Genomic DNA, 21,925 nt, shown 5'->3' with positions numbered 1-21,925 from the left:
TGTTCACGGCTGCCAGAGCCCGCCCCCCCCGGCCCTGCTCCTGCGCTCTCGGCCCCCCGCCGCCTGCCTCCCACCCCCCTTCACAGCCCAGCTCATTCACCACCCCACCCCCCCGCACACACAGACATTGAGAGCGGGTGGGGCAGGAGCAAAGCCCCTCCCCCCACCCCAGGCTGCAGTGGGGGTGTGTGTGTGTCTGTCCGTATCTGCACCCCCCCCCCCCCGGTGCTCGGGGCCTTCATGGCCAGTGGCGGGGAGTCCCCCAGGCCAACCCCATTGCAGGGCTAAGGGGGGATTTCTTGGAGCGAGATCAGCAGCATCCTCCCCGGCCACACCTGGGGCCCGGCTCAGACCCCAACTCGCCTGTGCAGCAAGGGGGGACGACGCCACCCCAGGGAGCCCTGGCACGGGGGGGGGGGGGGGGGAGGGAAAAGCAGGAGATCCTGATCTAGGGGGCAAAGAGAGGCAAGGGGCCTGGCTAGTCAGCAGTGGCCCAGCTGGAAACATGGCCCCACCCGCGCCTGGGAACACGGCAGAGGCCGGGTCAGTCACAGGCGAGGGGTGCGGGCGGCTCAGGCCCCCTTGGAGCATAACACCGGGGGGGGGGGGGGGGATGCTCCTGGGAGGCAGGGACCCTGGACAAAGCCTGACGGGGGGATCCTGAGCCGGGCTAGAGGCTATTTGGACCTGGACCCAGTTCTGGGGGCAACAATTCAAGTCTGCTCCTTGAGGGCAAAGTGTGGGGCCGGGGGGGGGGGGGGGCCTGCCCAGCCGCAGGGCTGACCCCCGGGTACTAGGGCCCGCCGCTCTGGCCATTCCCAGCCCAGCCCCCCCTTCAATGACAGCACCTCAGGGCAGAACCATTAAAACCCCTTTATTGTGGTTAAACAAAAGCAGATGCAGCCACGTGGGGCTTTATACAGACATGTGGAATTTTTGGGGGGAGGAGGGGGTCACGCTACAGAAACTGGGGGGACAAAAACTTACCCACCTAAAAAAAAAAAAAAAGAGAGAAGTGGCCAGACCGGCCTGGGGGCTGGGCCCCCGCCTGGGGGGCAGGGGAGCCCCCTCACTCCAGGGGCGGCTCCAGCAGGTACCCGTTCTCCGTGGACATGTAGCCGTCTCCGGACTGCATGGACTCCTGGTCCAGGAACATGTCCTGGCTGGTCTCCTCCAGCGGCTCGGCCATGCCGTTGTCCTGGCCGGCCCGTTCGTCCCGCTTCTCGGCCCCGCGCTCGCCCCGCTCGCCCCGCTCCCGCTTGTGCTCCCGGTCCCGGTCGCGCTCCCGCCGGCGCTCCCTGTCCCTCTCCCTGTCCCTGTCCTTGTCGCGGTCCCGGTGGCTGCGCCGGCGGTCCCGCTCCCGCTCCTTGTCCCGCTCCCTGTCCCTGTCCCTCTCCCTGCCCTTGTCCTCGCCCTCCAGCTTCAGCTCCAGCCTGTCCATGCCCAGCTCGCCCAGCGCCACCTCCTCGGCCTGGGCATCCCCCCCCTCGGGCAGCTCCTCCTTCTTGTCGCGCTCCCGGTCCCGGTCCCGCTTGCGCTCCCGGCTGCGGCTGTGCCGCTTCCGCTCCCGCTCCTTGTCCTTGTCCTTGCTGCGCTCCCGGCTCCGCTTCCGCTCCTCCTTCTCCCGGCTGCGGGTGCGGCGCCGGCGCTCCCTGGACCGGCTGCGCCGGCGCTCCCGCTCCTTGTCCCGCTCCCGGCTCCGGTCCCGCCGGTCACGCTCCCGCTCCCGGTCCCTGCGGGGAGAGGGGGCCCCAGGCGTCACACGGCTGGCCCAGCGCACCCGGCCCCTGGGCCATCCGGGCACCCCAACTCCGCAGGGCCAGGCTGGCTCCTCCGGCCAGCGGACATACCCACAGCCCTCCCACAATGCACTGGGCCACACACTCCTCTAGCATCCTATAGCCAGCAGGGGGCACTGCAGAGACCCACAGCCCTCCACACTCCCATAACGCACTGGGCCACCCCCCCCCCTCCCCCAACTCCCTATAGCCAGCAGGGGAGTGCTGCAAACTCTCCTCTCCTCCTCCTTGGCAGGGGGTCTGGCTGAGGTCCCCCGGGGCACAGGCTGCCCCCCACTCACCGCTCGTCATATCTGGAGGTGTCGTCTCGGCCAGAGTGCCTGATGTTGACGTCTGCACCGCCCCTCCGGGTGCCCCCCAGGCCACCACCTACAAAGAAAGCGAAGCTCTTCAGCCAACTCAACACCCGCCCTGGCTTCCCGCCACTGGGGGGGACCTGTAGGCCTCAAACCAGTACGCTGACACCCCCATATACACCATCTGCCTGGTGAGGTATCGGTTTCAAAGTCTCGCTCTGCTGAACATTAAGATCCCATTGGAGTGTAGGGGCTGTCGCTGGATGGGAAGTTACGAAGTTGGCTTGGTGTGTGTTACTGAAATAGGTTGTGAGGTTGGGAACACCCATAACCAGCCATTCAGGTGCGACAGCGTGGATGGCCCGTGAAGGGGAATCCGCACTAAGGACTGTCACAGGATCTGTGTAGGACTGTCACGGGACCCGTGTCCAGTGAAGACAAAAAGGAGGCTGCTTGACTCATGTCATAGTAAAACATCTTTCCAGAAAGCTGGAGGAACCTATAACAGAGGGGAAGGTACATCATTTGTCCTCACTCCCTGGGCCGGATTCATGCAGGGGCTTTAGGGGCTGCAGCCCAGGGCCTCGGAGGGCCCTGCGGGTCCGCTGCTTCTTTTCATCCAGCCCGGCAAGTCCCCGCACCGCAGGCCGGACACTAGTCCCCGAGCCTCGGTGCCCCCCTTGGGCCTGGAGCTGTCAGCACCAGCTCGCTGATGTGTCCCTAGATGAGGGGCATTCAGGGAATCTCTGTGGGCTGCCCCCATCCCCAGCGCCGGCTCTGCAGCTCCCAGTGGCCAGACATGGGCCAGACATGCCAGCCACCTTGGGGAGCAGAGTAGCACAGAGCCAGGGCAGGAAGGGATCCTGCCTTAGCCCTGCTGCGCCGCCAACCAGAAGCCTGCACCCCAATCCCCTGCCCCAGTTCTGAGCCCACTCCAAAACCCCAGGGGCCCCACAAAATCTAATAGCCCTGGGCCCACAGGAGAGTTAATCTGGTCCTGCTCACACCTCAACACCTGGAAGAACATCTGGACAAAGACTTTGAAGGGGGAAGGTGATCCCAGGCTGGAAAGGAGAATCCAGCTCACGTACTAAGGAAATCTACCATCAGGGTGAGATACTGCTCGATTCAAATCCTGTCTAGTTTATGGAACTCAGACTGGGGGGAAAAGGGGGGTGTGTGCGGCCCGGGGCAGCGCCCAGGACCAGCTGTCTGGGGCCGCATCAGCTGCTGCAGAAGTCACGGAGGTCCCAGAATCCATGACTTCCGTGAAATACTTGCAGCCTTACTTATAATCACTTAAAATCTCTTTCTGTAGTTAATAAATTGGTTTTATATTTTACATAGAACGGTGCGCTGGGCTCGAAGTGCACAGGGGAATCCGCTCAGTGTATAAAAGCTGGGGCACGTCCTCTCCACCCTGGGGGACGGGTGGACTGGGTAAGACACTTACATTGGTCAGACTTCCGACCAGGGCAAGGCTCTGGGGTCCTAGGCTGGGGAGCTGGGGGGAATGGGCTGGAAGCAGCATCCCTGTAACTCAGCTGGGTGTGTCCCTGCCGGCGGGTGGCTGTGTGAGTGCAGGACCCGGAGGGGTTTGCAGCTTGTCACAGCAGCACAGTGGGAGAGGGATCCCAGGCTGGAAAGACAGAGGGCTCAGCGGTACCCCAGTTCCAGGCTGCACCCTGAGGAACCTGTCACAGGCTGGATGGGGAGTTCCTGGGAGGGGGCGCTGAGGGACGTGCCAGATTCCCTCCAGGTTATCCCAGGGCGCCGCAGGCCTGACGTGGGGTCGCTCTCCCCTCTCTGCGTTCTGGCGGGGTGGGCTCAGGAAGCGAGGTGCGGGGGGGGGGGTCCTTACTCACCCAGCCTGCGGGGGCGCCAACCCTTGACTGTCCGGCCTCTCTCCACGTCCACCAGCACCCTCCTGCCGTCAATTTTCTTGCCGTCTGCGTGCTTGTATGCCGCTGTAACAGATTGGGGTGTCCAGAAAGGCGGGGGAGGGGTGCGCGCCGCTGTTAGATACGGAGCTCACACACAAGCCCGCCCGCCCCCCCCACCAGACACACACAGCTCCCCCCACCTGCGCCATGGCTCCCCAGAGCCGGCCGAGGGGCTGCCCCACCCTGCCGTGGGGTAGCTTGCCCCGAGGTTCCCACCCCCTCCATGCTGCCTAGACTTCAGCAGCTGGGTCCACACCAGAGCACAGGACGTCCCGACCCCACTGAGGCCGGAGACCCGCAAGCCACGGCTGCTGGGTTGAATGGAGCAGCCCCTCGCCCCCCCAGAGCTGCAAGGAAAGGAACGTTACCAACAAGTCAAATACCTGCGTTTGCCCGATGCCACGCTTGCTGCGTGAGACCCGGGCAGCCCCGTGGGGGGTAAACCCCTATGAGATGGGGGTACGCCGCCCACCGCTGCTGCCCCCTCCCCCCACCCCAGCCAGCCAACTAACCCCGAATCCGCCATGCATCCCCCCAAAGCAGGAGGTATTACACCTACAGGAAGGAGGGAGAGGAATCTGTGTACAACCAGGGGTGGGACGCGCAAAGGTTTACAGTCTGGCACCCGGCTGGCACGCCCCCCGCCGCCCCCCGCCAGTCACGCCCCTGCCGCCCCCCCCACCTGTCGTCACCAGAGGAACAGAGTACAGATCCCTACGTGGCGGCTACAGATAGCACCGAGGCAACGGGGGGGGAGGAGGGGGCGCTAGACGGGCACCGCTCACGAGAAGGAAATAAAAGCGTTTACCTGGAGAAACTACTTACAAAACATTTCAACTTAGCGCCTCAACTCAACGCATCAGGCTGCTAGCGTGGGCGCGAGAGGCCGGGCTCCGCCCCCGTGCCCCCGGTCGGGGCACTGGCATTTGGGGGGGGTGGCGTGGCTGCCAAGCGACACCTCGCTGCCTTACCTGTCTTGGCAGCGGCGTGGGTGCACCCCCCACGGGAGGTACGGTCCCCCTGGCCCCGCCCACCCTCCTGCCCCCCGCAGGAGCTGGGGCACTACGGCATTGAGGGGACACTTACCAGCCCCACAATAGCTCAGCTGGAGCCCCTGCCTTGCCTGCCGCCAGGCTGGGGGCCCGGGGCAGGATTCCTCCCCTGCCCCCTCGTTGCCAGGTGGCTGGTCATGAGGGGACACAGCTGTCCGCTCAGCCAGAACCCCGAGGGGGCAGGGCAGAGCACCATAGCCACGGGTTCGGGCCCCCCAGACCACCTCCATCCAAGGTACTTGTGGGGAAACCCGGCCCCCCGAGAGCTCCCCGATGCCAACAGAGCATACCCCCCAGGGGAGAGGGAGATCCTGCGCTGCCCTGGCTAGAACGGGGCCTAGATGCTGCTCACTGGCCCAGTGCTCCTGAGTGGGCTGGGGTCCCGGTTCCATCCCGGGGCCATGCCCGTCCGTGGTGCTGGTCCCGGCCAGGAGAGGCCGTGGCTTACCTGAGACCAACCTTATCATCACCTTTCTACCAAGCCACCCTAGACAGAACCTCTCCCCCTAACTGCTGACCCCCATCAGGGAGCGCCCCGGGGCTGACTGCTCCTGGGCCAGGGCTCAAAGGGACTCTCGATCCCTGAGATCAGCAGGGCTCTGTTCCCTTGACACCACCCATCACAGAGCCCCGACCTTCTGGTCGCCGGCCAACCGGGACCAAAGTTCAGCCTAGCCCTGCACCCTCCCCCGGGTCCAGAGGTCGGCAGCGCGGCTGCTGGGGACAGGACTTCAGGGCTCACGCAGGGAGATATTGTAGGTCCTACACAAACGGGGGCAGACCCATCCCCTTCATGGTCTGCTGCGGAGGGCTCAAGAGGGGCTGGAGCCGGGCTGGGTTTAGTGCCCTCGACGCTGCCTCTGGAAGCCAGTGGTCTGCATGGCAGGGTGGGTTCTCCAAGCCCAGCCCGGCTCAGAGCCCACAGGTGGTTCTACGGGGCGGGCAGGCTCCAGGCCCGGGAGCAAGCAACGCGGTTGAGAAGCCGGCAGTGTGATGTGACTAACGCTGCCCTGGGCTAGTGTCGCTGTGTACCGGCTGCCTGCGTGTCAATCCCTCGAGCCGCGGGGCACCGGTCCGAGGCTCAGCCGAGACTGACGCCCCAACCGAGCCCCACGCGTGGGCCACGGAGGGGCTGGCTGCACCGGGGGCAGCCAGAGGAGCTATTCTACTTCACCTCGCCAGCCTGGTGGGAAAGGCTAAAGGCAGGACTCGAATATTCCCCTCCCTGCTCAGACACGACTGAAAGCTCAGAGCATGGCACGGCACAGACCACCCTGGCCTGGGCAGCGAGACGCCCGAAGGGAGATGGGGTAGCTCGAGGTTTCCAGCAGAGAGCACCCCTGGCTGGAGAGGCGGAGCCACGATGGACTGACTGGGAGGGGATTAGGATTTGCCTGGGTTGCGGTTTCTTTGGGGGATTAAGAGTCGGACAGACGCAGCCAGTGCTGCGAGCTCCCCCTCAACAGTGCCGGCACTGATGAGCGGGCGGGACCAAAACCCAGCCCTGGGACATATTCGAGTCCTGCTTCATCAGCTGTGGGGACGCAACCTACACAGGGGGATGTCTGGCCTGCCCTCCCTTAGCTACCTCCGGCGGGAATTCGGAGCCTGTGCCACCCCCGTCCAGTCTCCGCCCGGCAAGAGAGCGGAAGCCGGACGAGAGAGCAAGCTTCTCCGGTCCCCACCCCCACCGGGAGCTGCTCTGACCACGCTAGGTGCCTACCGCTGCGGTGGCCTGGCTCGTGTATAGGTGTAGGGGTGCTGTGAATTCTTACCAACATACAAACCCTTATACCAACCATACACTGAGGTGTTGTATGGGGGGAGCATTAGCATCAGCTGCAAGCCAGCAGTGGCAATAGCCATCAGAAAGGTGGCTGCAGTGACAATAAGAACACAGAATTAATACACCCCTCCTCCCGACAGCATCGTTCACAACAGTCACTAGAGCCAAGACACACCTGCCCCCCCACACGCTCGAGCCGGGCCGCTCCCCCAGCTTCGCCGCTTCTGGGCTCAGCCCTGGGGTGGGGGCGGCTCGTGAAGCTCAGTGGTTCGGAGTGGGGGGGGGACACAGCGCTGAGCGTAAGCACTGCCCGTCGGAGCACACGCACCCTCTCACTCACACGCCATGGCCAGCAGCACCCTGATTACATTAATCTGCAGTTATGGGAGGCAGGGAGGGAGGGGAACCCCCCCTGTGGGGGTCATCTCAGCGTTAACCCTCTGATGGCCAGCCCCCAGCCCCGCCTCCGTCATTCATGTCGAGCTCCATGGGGGGGAGGGGGCGCCCCCCATGGCCGCACTTGCCCCCCAGGGAGCAGAGTAATGGAACCTGGGTTTGCACTGGCCCCGCGCCGGCCCTGTGCTCCGTTACTTACCTCTGGGAGCTCGAGGGCCGGGAACGGGATGGCATTGAGATGTAACACATGCGCTTTAGGGAGAGGCAAAGAGGCCCAGACCCGGGCGGTACTTACAGTGCATGTCTCGCTCGTGTTCATACTCTATGAAGGCGTAGCCGCGCGGCTTTCCGGAACGCTTGCTGTATACCATGTAGATCTGGGGGGGTGGGCGGCAGGTTAATGACCCAGACACGCCCCCCCACACACCCACCCACACCGCTTAGCCCTGGCTTCAGTTTGACACAAGCCACTGCCCCATAACCAACACAACAAAAGGTGCTAACTCCCTGCAGACCAGCAGGGGGCACTCAGGCACCAATTGGGGGTAGCTGGGTCCCAACAGGACACCACTAGGATAGGGAGAGTCAGGAACACCCTTCACCCGTGTGAAACCCCTCAAGGGCTCTGCCAAGCAGACCTGGGGGGAAACTTCCTGAGCCTAAACCCGGGGATCAGTTAGACCTGAGCATATGAACAAGCCCCACCAGCCAGGCAGCAAGGGGATTGGGGACCACCTCAGAGCAGCGGTTCACCTCTCCAGCTGCAGTCGATCCTTCACAGGAAGGGAAAACCCGGCCCACATCTGGCCAGTTGTGCCTGGGAGGGGATCCCCACCTGACCCCTGCAGGTGCCTGGCTGAAGCCCCCCAAGCATGAGAGTTCCTTATGGCCATGGTCTCGCTGCAGAGCTGCCAGGAGTTAGGAGCCCGCCGAGGCTATGCAGGCACGGCCCAGGAAGGAAGGGAACAAACGTGGGGATTTGCAGACTCCCAGGTCAGAAGGGACCCCCCTCTGCCCCCAAGCCCGACCCCTACCCCAGCATTCCTCCGGGCTGGGAGCTCGCAAGGGATGGAGACCCCAACACTTCCCCAGGGTGAATCACCCGCCCTGGGAACAGCGTGGCCTTCTTTGTCCCCCAGAGCAGCCTCTTACCCGTTTGATGGGGCCATAGACCTCGAACTCTCTTCTGAGCTTGGATTCTGTTGTGTCGTAGTTCTGAGGGGTAGAGGACAGGCTGGTGAGACAGCTGCTCCTGCGTCCAGGTGCGGGTGGGGGGGGGGGGGGGGAGAAGCGGGTGCCCCAGGAAGGGGCTCCCAGACAGCGGGAGGGAACTTACCACTCTAGCCACAAAGAGGGTTTTGAAGGCATCTCCCTGGGCATTGGGGTCGTTGTGTGGGTCCCCTGGATGGGGAGAAAACAGGGCTAGGCACGCAGAAACAGCAATGGCTGATGCCCCCAGCCCACGTTCACCCCTGCCCCCCAGACGCCAAGTCACCCATGAGGGACGTTCCCAGCAGGTGGGAGTTAGATCAACCTCCCCCCGCCCCCCACAGTGATGGGAGCCCCCCCCCCGACACTCACACATCTTCAGCTCGTTCTCTACCTCCTGCTGCCTCCGCTCAATCTTCTCTCGTCTCTGTGGGAAGGAAAGGGAAGGGGTGACAGGCTCTGGACTCCTGGCAGTGACTCTCCAGAGAGGGACCCCAGGACAGGATTCGAGGGGGGCTCTTAGTCATTACCACCCCCGAGGCTCTCAAAGTGTTGCTGCACTTATGGCTTCGTCCTCACCGCCTTCCACAGGGCTATTACCCCCAATTCACAGACGGGAACACCCAGGTACCCCCACCAAAGTTCACACAGGAAGTTAGTGACAGAATTACCCGGGAGAGAACCCAGGAGTCCTGGCTGCCAACTCCTCCTACCCCACTCCCCTCCCAGAGCCGGGGAGAGAACCCAAGAGTCCTAGCTCCCAGCCCCATGATTCAACCACCAGACTATATGGGAGAAGGGATACCCAAGGGAGAAGAGAAGAGACTCTGGCAGCAGAGTGCCTCCCCAGCTCACCCCTTCACCGCACAGTCTGGAGCTGGACATCTTGGGGGCGCACGCAGACAAATGCCCCACCCTCTCACCCAGGTTGGCTATATCTCTGGAAGGGTGGGCTGACCCCCATGCTGGCAGAGAGCCGTACCTTCCGCTCCATGCGCTCCTCGCGGGTCTCGGCACGGGTGGGCGGAGGGGCATCGCGTGGGTCCTGGGCGGGGGAGAGAAACGTGTTAGCAGGGCATCAAGCGGGTGGCACAGAGATGGGGGAAAGGGGGGGAGCCTGGTGGCTTTGGAGCAGAGAAAAGAGGTGATGAGGCAAGCAGCTCCCCCCCGTCAGCGCTGCCCTGCTGGGGAGGCCGAGCTCACCTCGAACTCCCGGATGTATGGCGCGATGCCGCAGTACGGCTGGTTGTGGTGTTTCTCATGAGGCAGCTTCTCCAGAGGAGGCAGGTAGGGGATGGGGTCTCGGGGGGCAAAGAGTGCCAGCAGGTTGGGGGGCAGGAACTGCGTCATCTTGGGAAATCTGCTGAAGGGAGGACATGCCAGATCGTTAGATTCCACAACTAGCACATCCCCCCACCAAAGTGTGTGGGGTCCCGCCCCCCAAACTCGGCCAACTTAGGGGCCAGCTAAGCCCCTCCCTCCTCTTTTTGTGGGGTTCTGCTTCCCAGCAGCGCCCCCCACCTCATCTCCTCCATGGAAGCAGCCAGTTCCTGGGCAACCCATGTTCTTCTGCTGCTCCCCCCACCAGAGGGTTCCTCAGACCCCCGGCCCCATCACGCCCCAGTCATAGAATCATAGAATATCAGGGTTGGAAGGGACCTCAGGAGGTATCTAGTCCAACCCCCTGCTCAAAGCAGGACCAATCCCCAATTTTTGCCCTGATCCCTAAATGGCCCCCTCAAGGATTTAACTCACAACCCTGGGTTTAGCAGGCCAGTGCTCAAACCACTGAGCTATCCCTCCCCCCCCCAGAGAGTCCATCCCCTACCATTACTTCTGGGCCCTGCACGACAGGCAGGACTCCTCCTCCCCTCACATCCCGCACATCCTGCCCGTTGCTCCCCCCTCACCCCAATCCCACTCTCCTTCCTGAATCCCGTACCCCACCCCAATCCACCCTTCAATTCCTGCTCCCCCCAGTTAACTTCCCCCACTCACCCACCGTCTCCACTGCTCCCCCTGGACCTCCCACAGCCCACACACATGCCCCCTCTTCACCTAGAGCCTACTGCTGACCCCCCCAACCCGTGACCCTCGTCCCCAGCTGCCTCACTCCCCTCAGCCCCCCCACTCACTCCCTCAGCCCTTCCCCACCCAAGCCCACCACTGCTCAGCGCTCAAGCCCCATGGCCATTGACTCTAGACTGCCGCCAACCCCAGCCCCACTGTCCCCAGCCCCACCGCCTGCTAGCCCCTCCCCCAAAGCTCCCCGCTACTCCCCCCAACCAGTCACTTCCTGACCCCTCCCCCGCCACCCCCTGGGGCTGCCATGGACCCCTCGTGCCCAGCTCCCACCACTCCTGGCTCCCCCCAATGCAACCCAGACCCCCCCCATCCCCACTCGCCCCCGCCACAGCTGTCCCCTCCCCTCCCCCCCACTGCTGAACCCCCAGGGCCCCCCGCCCCCCCGCCGGCTGCCCCCCAGGGCCCCTGTGACCGCCCCATCCCCTCTCGCCCCCCCCGCCACTGCTGAACCCCCAGGGCCCCCCGCCGGCTGCCCCCCAGGGCCCCTGTGACCGCCCCATCCCCTCTCGCCCCCCCCGCCACAGCCGTCACCTCCCCCCACTGCTGAACCCCCAGGGCCCCCCGCAGGCTGCCCCCCCCGCGCCCCTGTGACCCCCCCGCTCCCGCCCAGGAGCCCCAGGCCCGCGTGCCCCCCCCCCGGCCCGTCTCTCACCGGCCGCGCCGCGCTCGGCTGCTCCCGCTGCCGCCTGCTCGGGGCCTGCTCCCTGACCGCTCTGCGCATGCGCAACCGCGTCCGGATCCAGGCGCCGCCGGGACTCGCTCGAGGCGGCCGAAAGAGAAACGAGGCAGAATGATTCCTCCGCCGCCGGCAGGAAAAGTAGTTCCCGAGCGCGGGGCAGGGGCAGACTATAATACTCGCCGCCGGGGGCGCTCCTGGCGCCATGGTGGTGACCCCCGACCTGCGCCATGGCAACTGGGCCCATGACCCCCGACCTGCGCCATGGCAACTGGGCCCATGACCCCCGACCTGCCCCACAGCAACCGGACCTATGACCCCCGACCTGCGCCCTGGCAACTGGGCCCATGACCCCCGACCTGCTCCCTAGCAACCGGGCCCATGACCCCTGACCTGCCCCATAACAACCAGACCTATGACCCCCGACCTGCGCCCTGGCAACTGGGCCCATGACCCCCGACCTGCGCCCTGGCAACTGGGCCCATGACCCCCGACCTGCTCCCTAGCAACCGGGCCCATGACCCCTGACCTGCCCCATAACAACCAGACCTATGACCCCCGACCTGCGCCCTGGCAACTGGGCCCATGACCCCCGACCTGCTCCCTAGCAACCGGGCCCATGACCCCTGACCTGCCCCATAACAACCAGACCTATGACCCCCGACCTGCGCCCTGGCAACTGGGCCCATGACCCCCGATCTGCGCCATGGCAACCGGGCCCATGACCCCCGACCTGCCCCATAGCAACCAGGCCCATGACCCCTGACCTGCGCCATGGCAACCGGGCCCATGACCCCCGACCTGCCCCCTAGCAACCGGGCCCATGACCCCCAACCTGCCCCCTAGCAACTGGACCCATGACCAACGACCTGAGCCATGGTAACCAGGCCCGTGACCCCCGACCTGCGCCATGGCAACCAGGCCCATGACCCCCGACCTGCGCCATAGCAACCAGGCCCATGAACTTGACCTGTTCCACAGCAACCGGGCCATGATCTCTGACCTGCGCCATAACCGTCCGAAAATGGGGAAGGCAGACCATAATACTCACCCTCAGTGGTAGGCCTGGAGCCATGCTGATGATCCAGATGTTCTCCATAGCAACCAGGGATATGGCCCCGTCCCGCGCCATAACAGCTGGGGTAACGACCCGGGCCCAGCTGGGCTTGGGATACAGCCTCCTCTGCCCCTAGGGCAGGGCCCCATACGCCCCAGGCCTGGTACTGCAGGGTCGCGGGGGGTCCATACCCCCCCATATGCCTCAGGCCTGGCACTGCAGGGTCACGGGGGGTCCATAAACCCCCGTATACCCCAGGCCTGGCACTGCAGGTTCATGGGGGGTCCATACGCCCCCAGCCTGGCACTGCAGGGTCATGGGGGGTCCATACACCCCCATATGCCCCAGGCCTGACACTGCAGGGTCACGGGGGGTCCATACACCCCTGTACACCCCAGGCCTGGCACTGCAGAGTCATGGGGGGTCCATACCCCCCATATGCCGCAGGCCTGGCACTGCAGGGTCATGGGGGGTCCATACACCCCTGTACGCCCCCGGCCTGGCACTGCAGGTTCATGGGGGGTCCATACGCCCCCGGCCTGGCACTGCAGGGTCATGGGGGGTCCATACACCCCTGTACACCCCAGGCCTGGCACTGCAGGGTCATGGGGGGTCCATACACCCCTGTACGCCCCAGGCCTCGCGCTGCAGGGTCACGGGGGGTCCATATGCCCCTGTACGCCCCAGGCCTTGCACCACAGGGTCACGGGGGGCCCCGCACACCCCAGGCCTGCCACTGCAGATGGCTCTGGAGCAGAGATGCCCACAGAGGAGCAGCAGATGGCGCTGGTAGGCTGTGTGAGGGGCACAGACACCCCTGGACAGAAACCCAACAGGACTAGAAGGACCAGGGATGGGAGTGTGGGGAGGTGAGGGATGTTGGGCATGTTAGAGCAGGACTCCTGGGTTCTCTCCTCAGGGAGCAGAGGGGTTTCGAGTGGTTGGAGCAGGGGGGCTTGGAGCCAGGACTCCTGGGTTCTCTCCCCAGCTCTGGGAGGGGAGTGGGGTCTAATGGTTAGAGCATGGTGTGTTGCATACACACAGGGAAGCTGGCACAATCCCTATAGTTCAGGTAAGGGCAGAAGCCACCCCACTACTTAATAAATTAATTAACTCTGTTTATCACGCCCCCACACTCTCCAGGCAGGTTAACACCATCATTCCTGGGCACTTATGTCATACCTATTAACAGATTACTTTCTTATTACAACAGTTATCTCTTGATCCCTAACGCTTTGTTACTTGGGTGTGATTACCACTCTCCTCCCAACATTAGATTAATTAACCCCATCTCGATTAACGAGCTTCCATTAGAATCCAGGAACAGGAGGCCCAGAGAGGGATGCCCCAAAGGGAAGCACTCATCCCCTTAGGCGTTCGCATTTCAGTTTTATGCATGTCAATTATTCTTTGCATTTTACAGATGGTGGGAATAGAACCCAGGAGTCCTGGCTTCCAGCCCCACCCTGCTCTAACCACTAGACCCCTCTCCCCTCTCAGAGCCAGAGATAGAACCCAGGAGTCCTGGCTACCAGCCCCCCACTGCTCTGAGAGGGGAGTGGGGGTCTAGTGGTAATTCTAACCACTAGAACCCACTCCCCTCTCAGAGCTGGGAATAGAACCCAGGAGTCCTGGCTCCCACCTCCCGCCTCCATATCATCCCTGGGAGCTCTCTGCCCCCGTTATTTTTAGTGCCCTCAGAGCCGAAGGGGCAGCGGGGTGGGGGCGGGCACTGGGGTTTGGCACAGGGGCACTGGAAGTCAGAGCTGTCCTGAGAACATGACACCTCTCCGGGCTGGGAACGTGTTTACAGCCAGAGATCCTGGCCCTTGGCCTCAGGGACGGACGGACAGACAGATCCGGGGCTCGGAAGGCGTGGGGGGGCCAGAGGGGTGAAGAGAGGAGAAGAAGAGGGGCGCAGGGAATTGTCAAGGCAGAAGAGAGGAGCGGGAAAGGCTGAGATCAGAAGAGTGTGTATGTGGCGGGGGGGAGATGGTGTGAATGTGGGAACGAATCGAGGCCGGAGAAGGAGGGGGACACAGGCTGAGTGCGGGAAGGGGGGAGCGAATCGGGGCTGGAGTGGGAGGGGGTATGGGCTGAGGGTGGGAAGGGGGGAGCGAATCGAGTCCGGAGGAGGTACGGGCTGAGCGTGGTAAGGGGGGAGTGAATTGGTGCCGGAGGAGGAGGGGGACACAGGCTGAGTGCGGGAAGGGGGGAGCGAATCGGGGCCAGAGGAGGAGGAGGGGGTACGGGCTGAGTGCAGGAATGGGAGGAGGGAACACGGTGTGAGGGAGGGAACAAATCGGCGGAGGGTGGTGAGCGAGGCAGGGGCACCCGCGGTGGGGAACCCCCCGTCCCAGCCCATGGCCACCGACGCCGGGCCCTGACCTCCCCCGCCATGGAGAAGCCGGCGCTGCCAGCGGGGGGACCCGCCGAGGTGCCCGGCCCCTTTGTCCCGTGCCTGCACCGGGACTGCTGCGAGCGGGTGGTGATCAACGTGGCGGGGCTGCGGTTCGAGACCCAGGCCAGGACCCTGCTCCGGTTCCCCAACACCCTGCTGGGCGACCCACGGCGCCGGCTCCGCTACTACGACCCGCTGCGGGGCGAGTTCTTCTTCGACCGCAGCCGGCCCTGCTTCGACTCCATCCTCTACTACTACCAGTCGGGCGGGCGGCTGCGGCGCCCCCCCAACGTGCCTCTCGACATCTTCCTGGAGGAGCTGAAGTTCTACCAGCTGGGCGAGGAGGCGCTCAGCAAGTTCCGGGAGGACGAGGGCTTCGTCAAGGAGCAGCCGCGCCCGCTGCCCGGGCCCGAGTTCCTCAAGCAGGTCTGGCTGCTCTTCGAGTACCCGGAGAGCTCGCAGGCCGCCCGCATCATCGCCATCATCTCTGTGCTGGTCATCCTCATCTCCATCGTCATCTTCTGCCTCGAGACGCTGCCCGAGTTCCGGGACGAGCGGGACATGTCGCTGCCGGTGAGCGAGGGGGCCGGCGGGCCCGGCCCGGCGGCTCCGGCGCCCTGCCGAGCGCCCCTGCCCGCCCTGCCCTGCGCCCGCTGCCAGCCCTGCCCTGCGCCCGCTGCCCGTCCTGCCGAGCGCCCGCTGCCCGCCCTGCCCTGCGCCCCCTGCCCGCCCTGCCCTGCGCCCGCTGCCAGCCCTGCCCTGCGCCCGCTGCCAGCCCTGCCCTGCGCCCCCTGCCCGCCCTGCCGAGCGCCCCTGCCCGCCCTGCCCTGCGCCCGCTGCCAGCCCTGCCCTGCGCCCGCTGCCCGTCCTGCCGTGTGCCCGCTGCCCGCCTTGCTCTGCGCCCGCTGCCTGCCCTGCCGAGCGCCCCTGCCCGCCCTGCCCTGCGCCCGCTGCCAGCCCTGCCCTGCGCCCGCTGCCCGTCCTGCCGTGTGCCCGCTGCCCGCCTTGCTCTGCGCCCGCTGCCTGCCCTGCCGAGCGCCCCTGCCCGCCCTGCCCTGCGCCCGCTGCCAGCCCTGCCCTGCGCCCGCTGCCCGTCCTGCCGAGCGCCCCCTGCCCGCCCTGCCCTGCGCACGCTGCCAGCCCTGCCCTGCGCCTGCTGCCCGTCCTGCCGAGCGCCCCCTGCCTGCCCTGCCGAGCGCCCCTGCCCGCCCTGCCCTGCGCCCGCTGCCAGCCCTGCCCTGCGCCCGCTGCCCGTCCTGCCGAGCGCCCCCTGCCCGCCCTGCCCTGCGCCCCCTGCCCGCCCTGCCGAGCGCCCCTGCCCGCCCTGCCCTGCGCCCGCAGCCCGTCCTGCCGAGCGCCCCTGCCCGCCCTGCCCTGCGCCCGCTGCCAGCCCTGCCCTGCGCCCGCTGCCCGTCCTGCCGTGTGCCCGCTGCCCGCCCTGCCCTGCGCCCCCTGCCCGCCCTGCCCTGCGCCCGCTGCCCGCCCTGCCCTGCGCCCCCTGCCCGCCCTGCCGAGCGCCCCCTGCCTGCCCTGCCCTGCGCCCGATGCCCGCCCTGCCCTGCGCTCGCTGCCCGCCCTGCCCTGCACCCCCTGCCCGCCCTGCCGAGCGCCCCCTGCCCGCCCTGCCCTGCACCCCCTGCCCGCCCTGCCGAGCGCCCCTGCCCGCCCTGCCCTGCGCCCGCAGCCCGTCCTGCCGTGCGCCCCTGCCCGCCCTGCCCTGCGCCCGCTGCCAGCCCTGCCCTGCGCCCGCTGCCCGTCCTGCCGTGTGCCCGCTGCCCGCCTTGCTCTGCGCCCGCTGCCTGCCCTGCCGAGCGCCCCCTGCCCGCCCTCCCGAGCGCCCCTGCCCGCCCTGCCCTGCGCCCGCTGCCCGTCCTGCCCTGCGCCCGCTGCCCGTCCTGCCGAGCGCCCCTGCCCGCCCTGCCGAGCGCCCCCTGCCTGCCCTGCCCTGCGCCCGCTGCCCGCCCTGCCCTGCGCCCCCTGCCCGCCCTGCCAAGCGCCCCTGCCCGCCCTGCCCTGCGCCCGCTGCCAGCCCTGCCCTGCGCCCGCTGCCCGTCCTGCCGTGTGCCCGCTGCCCGCCTTGCCCTGCGCCCGCTGCCTGCCCTGCCGAGCGCCCCCTGCCCGCCCTGCCGAGCGCCCCCTGCCTGCCCTGCCCTGCGCCCGCTGCCCGCCCTGCCCTGCGCCCCCTGCCAGCCCTGCCCTGCGCCCGCTGCCCGTCCTGCCGTGTGCCCGCTGCCCGCCTTGCTCTGCGCCCGCTGCCTGCCCTGCCGAGCGCCCCCTGCCTGCCCTGCCGAGCGCCCCCTGCCTGCCCTGCCCTGCACTCGCTGCCCGTCCTGCCGTGTGCCCGCTGCCCGCCTTGCTCTGCGCCCCCTGCCTGCCCTGCCCTGCACTCGCTGCCCGCCCTGCCCTGCGCCCCCTGCCCGCCCTGCCCTGCGCCCGCTGCCAGCCCTGCCCTGCGCCCGCTGCCCGTCCTGCCGTGTGCCCGCTGCCCGCCTTGCTCTGCGCCCGCTGCCTGCCCTGCCGAGCGCCCCCTGCCCGCCCTGCCGAGCGCCCCCTGCCCGCCCTGCCCTGCGCCCGATGCCCGCCCTGCCCTGCTCTCGCTGCCCGCCCTGCCCTGCACCCGCTGCCTGCCCTGCCGAGCGCCCCCTGCCTGCCCTGCCCTGCGCCCGCTACCTGCCCTGCCCTGCACTCGCTGCCCGTCCTGCCGTGTGCCCGCTGCCCGCCTTGCTCTGCGCCCGCTGCCTGCCCTGCCGAGCACCCCCTGCCCGCCCTACCGAGCGCCCCCTGCCTGCCCTGCCCTGCGCCCGATGCCCGCCCTGCCCTGCGCTCGCTGCCCGCCCTGCCCTGCACCCGCTGCCTGCCCTGCCGAGCGCCCCCTGCCCGCCCTGCCGAGCGCCCCCTGCCTGCCCTGCGCCCAATGCCCGCCCTGCCCTGCACTCGCTGCCCGCCCTGCCCTGCGCCCGCTGCCCACCCTGCCGAGCGCCCCCTGCCCGCCCTGCCGAGCGCCCGCTGCCAGCCCTGCCCTGCGCCCGCTGCCCGTCCTGCCGTGTGCCCGCTGCCCGCCTTGCTCTGCGCCCGCTGCCCGCCCTGCCGAGCGCCCCCTGCCCGTCCTGCCCTGCGCCCGCTGCCTGCCCTGCCGAGCGCCCCCTGCCCGCCCTGCCGAGCCCCCGCTGCCACCCTGCCTTGCGCCCGCTGCCCACCCTGCCCTGCGCCTGCTGCCCGCCCTGCTCTGTGACCCCCGCCCTGCTCTGCGCCTGCTGCCCGACCTGCCAAGCGCCCCCTGCCCGCCCTGCCCTGTGCCCGCTGCCCGCCCAGCCATGCGCCCGCTGCCCGCCCTGCTCTGCGCCCCCTGCCCGCCCTGCCCTGCGCCCGCTGCCCACCCTGCCGTGCGCCCGCTGCCTGCCCTGCCCTGCGCCCGCTGCCCACCCTGCACCCACTGCCCGCCCTGCCCTGCGCCCGCTGTCCGCCCTGCCCTGTGCCCGCCCTGCTCTACGCTGCCCGCCCTGCACCCGCTGACTGCCCTGCTCTGCGCCCCATGCCCTGCACTGCGCCCGCTGCCCACCCTGCACCCGCTGCCTGCCCTGCTCTGCGCCCACTGCCCACCCTGCATTGCGCCCGCTGCCCGCCCTGCCCTGCACCCGCTGCCCGCCCTGCTGAGTGCACCCTGCCCGCTGCCTGCCCTGCTGTGTGCCCGCTGCCCACCCTGTGCCCGCCGCCCGCCCTGCGGCTCCGGTGCCTGCCCTGCACCCGCTGCCCGCCCTGCTCTGTGCCCGCTGCCCAGACCTGCGTTCCCACCACCCCGCCACCAACCTCATCCTAGCATCCCCTCTGCCTGGAGATCCTGTTCGAGTTCTGGGACAAGAGGGACATCTCGCTGCCAGTGAGTGGGAGGAAAGGGGGACCCCTAAAACTCCAGCATCCCCTGCATCACCACCCCCTTCCCAGAGCTGGGAGAGAACCCAGGAGTCCTGGCTGCTTGCGGGGGGTCTCGTTCCTGGCAGGCTGAGTCAGGGATGGTGCTGACTGGCCTGGCTGTGTAGGTCCTGCCTAGGAGCAGCCTGCAGATTAACCGCACTGTCCGGAGCCGACTACCCAGTACCCTCCGCCCCCTCCCACCCCCCGGGCTGGGTGACCTCCCCCCTCTCGCTCCCAGGCTGCTGGCTCCTGGCGGGGACCAATAATTTATGTACATTTGCGGATGCTGCTGGGTGGGGTGGGGGTGGGCGAATTCCCTGCGGGGAAGCAGGGATAACCTGGGCTGCATCCCACCCCCTCGCTGTACCCCCTCGGGCCAGGCTGCCTCCCCAGCTGGGTTTCCCCCTGACCCCTTCCTCCATCACGTGTCCCCGCCAGGTCCCCCATCACCGGGCCAACAGCAGCCACATGCACACCCCCAAGAGCCAGATGGACGACCCCTTCTTCATCGTAGAGACCATCTGCATCTGCTGGTTCTCCTTCGAGCTGGTGGTGCGGTTCCTGGCCAGCCCCAGCAAGCCAGCCTTCTTCAAGGACATCATGAACATGATTGACTTCGTGGCGATCATCCCCTACTTCGTGGCACTGGGCACGGAGTTTGCCCGGCAGCGGGGGGTGGGCCAGCCGGCCATGTCGCTGGCCATCCTCCGTGTCATCCGGCTGGTCAGAGTCTTCCGCATCTTCAAGCTCTCGCGACACTCCAAGGGGCTGCAGATCCTGGGCCAGACGCTGAAGGCCAGCATGCGGGAGCTGGGCTTGCTCATCTTCTTCCTCTTCATCGGCGTCATCCTCTTCTCCAGCGCTGTCTACTTCGCCGAGGCTGACCATGCCGAGACCAACTTCACCAGCATCCCCGAGGCCTTCTGGTGGGCCGTGGTCACCATGACCACGGTGGGCTACGGGGACATGTCCCCCGTGACAGTGGGCGGGAAGATCGTGGGCTCGCTGTGCGCCATCGCCGGGGTCCTCACCATCTCCCTCCCGGTGCCCGTCATCGTCTCCAACTTCTCCTACTTCTATCACCGGGAGACAGAAGGCGAGGAGCAGGGCCAGTACACTCACGTGACCGGCTGCCCCGGCCACCCACCCTCTCCCACGCCGCCCGCCCGCCGGAAGAAGGCCTGCGGCAAGGAGATGTACTGTGGAGATGGGGCCCTGGCGCTGCCCAGCTGCCAGCTCCTGGACGGGATGGTGGCCTCTGCCAGCAGCCAGCCGGTCCTGTTGGAGCCCCAGCAACCCAACTGGGGCCTGGTGACCCAGGTGTGACCCTTCTGGCGCCTCTCCCCACCCAACTTCCGACCTGCCGCCCCTCCCCTCCTCGGTGCCTCTCTTGGGCGGCGGGAGAAGAGATTGCGTCCTAGTTTTGGCCACTCTGTCTCTAACCAGAGTGGGGCAAGGGGGTGGGGGGAGTGTCTCCTGGCACGCAGGGGAAACTGGAACCTGGCATGGAGGGGCACGGATATTGCCCCCCTCGCCCAGCCAGAAAGCTCTGGATGCAGTCGGCCCGGTACCGACACCTCCCCCGCCCCCAGTCCCATCTCCCACTCCGTGACTGAGAGCAGCTGGCCCCGGGGCACTTGCTGAGCTCACCTCAGCATGTTCTCGGGTTACATCTGCTGGAGAGCGCCCTGGAACATACCCCACGCAACCGAGCCCCAAATAGCAAGCGTGGGGATAAATACGGGAAGGCGTTTTGCCAAGGCATCTGAGCGAGCTTTGCAGGGCAATACAATCCCAGCCATTAGAGAGGTGGAGGGCCGGGGCAGGGGCCAGGGAGGCGGACAGAGCCCCGGGGAGATGGTAACTACGTTTAATGTGCTGGACCGGGGTTGTCTCCCATTAAATGGGATCCCTCTGCCCCAGTGTCCCACCTTGGGAGCCATCCTTCCTGTCAGCTCCACACCTCAACTAGGGACATGCCCAGCCCACCCAGCCACTCCCATGGTGGCAGATTCAAAGCTGGGGCTGGAACGGTTGCTTCTGCCAAGCGTGTCTCCTTCCCGTCTCCACCAGTTGCAGGGCGGATCTCCCCTGGGGACATTTGCCTGGTAAGTTGGGCTCAAAGGTGTCAGCCCTGCCGCAAAACGGGCCAAGCAAGGAGAAGAAACCTTGGCTCACAGCTTCCATAAGGATGAGCTCCCTGCTGGTGCCCCAACTCAACCTCGACTCAACTCAGTCAGTGGGTCACTCAGCTTGTCCCCAACCCAGTGCAATCCAGGAGCCTCCAGTCCCCCCCATGCTACGCAGCTCAATCCCTTCCCAACCCAAACCAGCCCATTGCCAACCCAACGCTGTCCAGTTCCCCCAACCCTACACAACTCAATCCCCTCCCAACTCAATCCAGCCCATTCCCAACCCAACCCAACGCAGTCCAGTCCCCGCAACTCTACACAATGCAATTCCCTCCAAACTCAATTCAGTCTGTTCCCAACCCAACCTTATGCAGCTCAATCCCCTCCCAACCCAACCCAACCCAGCCCATTCCCAACCCAACTCAACACAGTCTAGTCCCCCCAATCCTATGCAACTCAATCCCCTCCCAACTCCACCCAGAACGTTCCCAACCCAACCCAACCCATCGCAGTCCAGTCCCCCTAACCCTATACAACTCAATCCCTTCCCAACTCAATCCAACCTGTTCCCAACCCGACCCAACCCAGTCCAGTCCCCCAATCCCTACGCAGCTCAATCCCTTCCCAACTCAACCCAGCCCATTCCCAACGCAGTCCAGTCCCTCCAACTCTGTGCAAATCAATGCCCTCCAAACTCAATCCAGTCCGTTCCCAACCCGACACAACGCAGTCCACTCCCCTCCAAACCCAGTGCAACTCAGTTCTACTCAATCCCCCAACCCAGCTCAGTCCTCGTCTGGTCCTTTTCCAACCCACTCCAAACCCCTCCCAATCGAACATTTCCCCCCCAAATTCCGCAAAGCCGACATCTCTCCTACTCCTCGCAGAGTGCAGTTGCACCCCCAGGAGTTTGGGGGCCACCCAGACGTCCCTGGCTTGCCATGCCCCCAGAATCACAGACCTCCAGCTTGTCCCAAGCTAATGGGCAAGCTGAGGTGGGGAAAGGGAAGCTCAGGGGAGTCCCAAGTCTTAAACATTGGTGTTTGCCACACACAGCAATGCCCAGTGAGCTGGAGGGCGCGTAGAATAGGAGAAGAGGGCCATGAGATGGAGAGCGAGAAATCTCCGTTCCCCCCCTCCCCATTGTCCTCCTGGCTACAGGCCACTTCCCTCATTCGTTG

At 66.3% G+C, this 21,925-nt stretch overlaps 2 protein-coding genes across 3 annotated transcripts; one reads left to right on the top strand and one right to left on the bottom strand.

Moving 5' to 3' along the window:
- Nucleotides 1-858: 858 nt before the first annotated feature.
- Nucleotides 859-11,343, bottom strand: SNRNP70 (small nuclear ribonucleoprotein U1 subunit 70). Of its 2 annotated transcripts, none has more exons than XM_074937803.1 (10): nucleotides 11,219-11,343; nucleotides 9,685-9,844; nucleotides 9,464-9,526; nucleotides 8,854-8,908; nucleotides 8,609-8,673; nucleotides 8,425-8,487; nucleotides 7,568-7,649; nucleotides 3,961-4,062; nucleotides 2,081-2,168; nucleotides 859-1,733 (listed from the first exon to the last, which is right to left on the bottom strand). In XM_074937803.1, the coding sequence occupies exons 2-10, from the start codon at nucleotides 9,829-9,831 to the stop codon at nucleotides 1,070-1,072; spliced, it is 1,329 nt and encodes a 442-aa protein (XP_074793904.1). In that variant the 5' UTR covers nucleotides 9,832-9,844; nucleotides 11,219-11,343; the 3' UTR covers nucleotides 859-1,069. The 2 variants fall into 2 exon arrangements, with proteins under 2 accessions (XP_074793904.1, XP_074793905.1); XM_074937804.1 differs by having other exon boundaries at nucleotides 9,685-9,841; nucleotides 11,219-11,327.
- Nucleotides 11,344-14,697: 3,354 nt separating this feature from the next.
- On the top strand, nucleotides 14,698-19,938 carry KCNA7 (potassium voltage-gated channel subfamily A member 7). The gene is made up of 2 exons (XM_074937796.1): nucleotides 14,698-15,273; nucleotides 19,051-19,938. Exons 1-2 carry the CDS (start codon nucleotides 14,698-14,700, stop codon nucleotides 19,936-19,938), a joined length of 1,464 nt encoding a protein of 487 aa, XP_074793897.1.
- Nucleotides 19,939-21,925: the final 1,987 nt, after the last annotated feature.

The sequence above is a fragment of the Natator depressus genome, chromosome 23 (assembly GCF_965152275.1).
Source record: "Natator depressus isolate rNatDep1 chromosome 23, rNatDep2.hap1, whole genome shotgun sequence".
In the NCBI taxonomy this organism is placed as follows: Eukaryota; Metazoa; Chordata; order Testudines; family Cheloniidae; genus Natator; species Natator depressus.
Note: the sequence above shows the minus strand (reverse complement) of the source record. Positions and strands in the feature narration are given on the sequence as shown.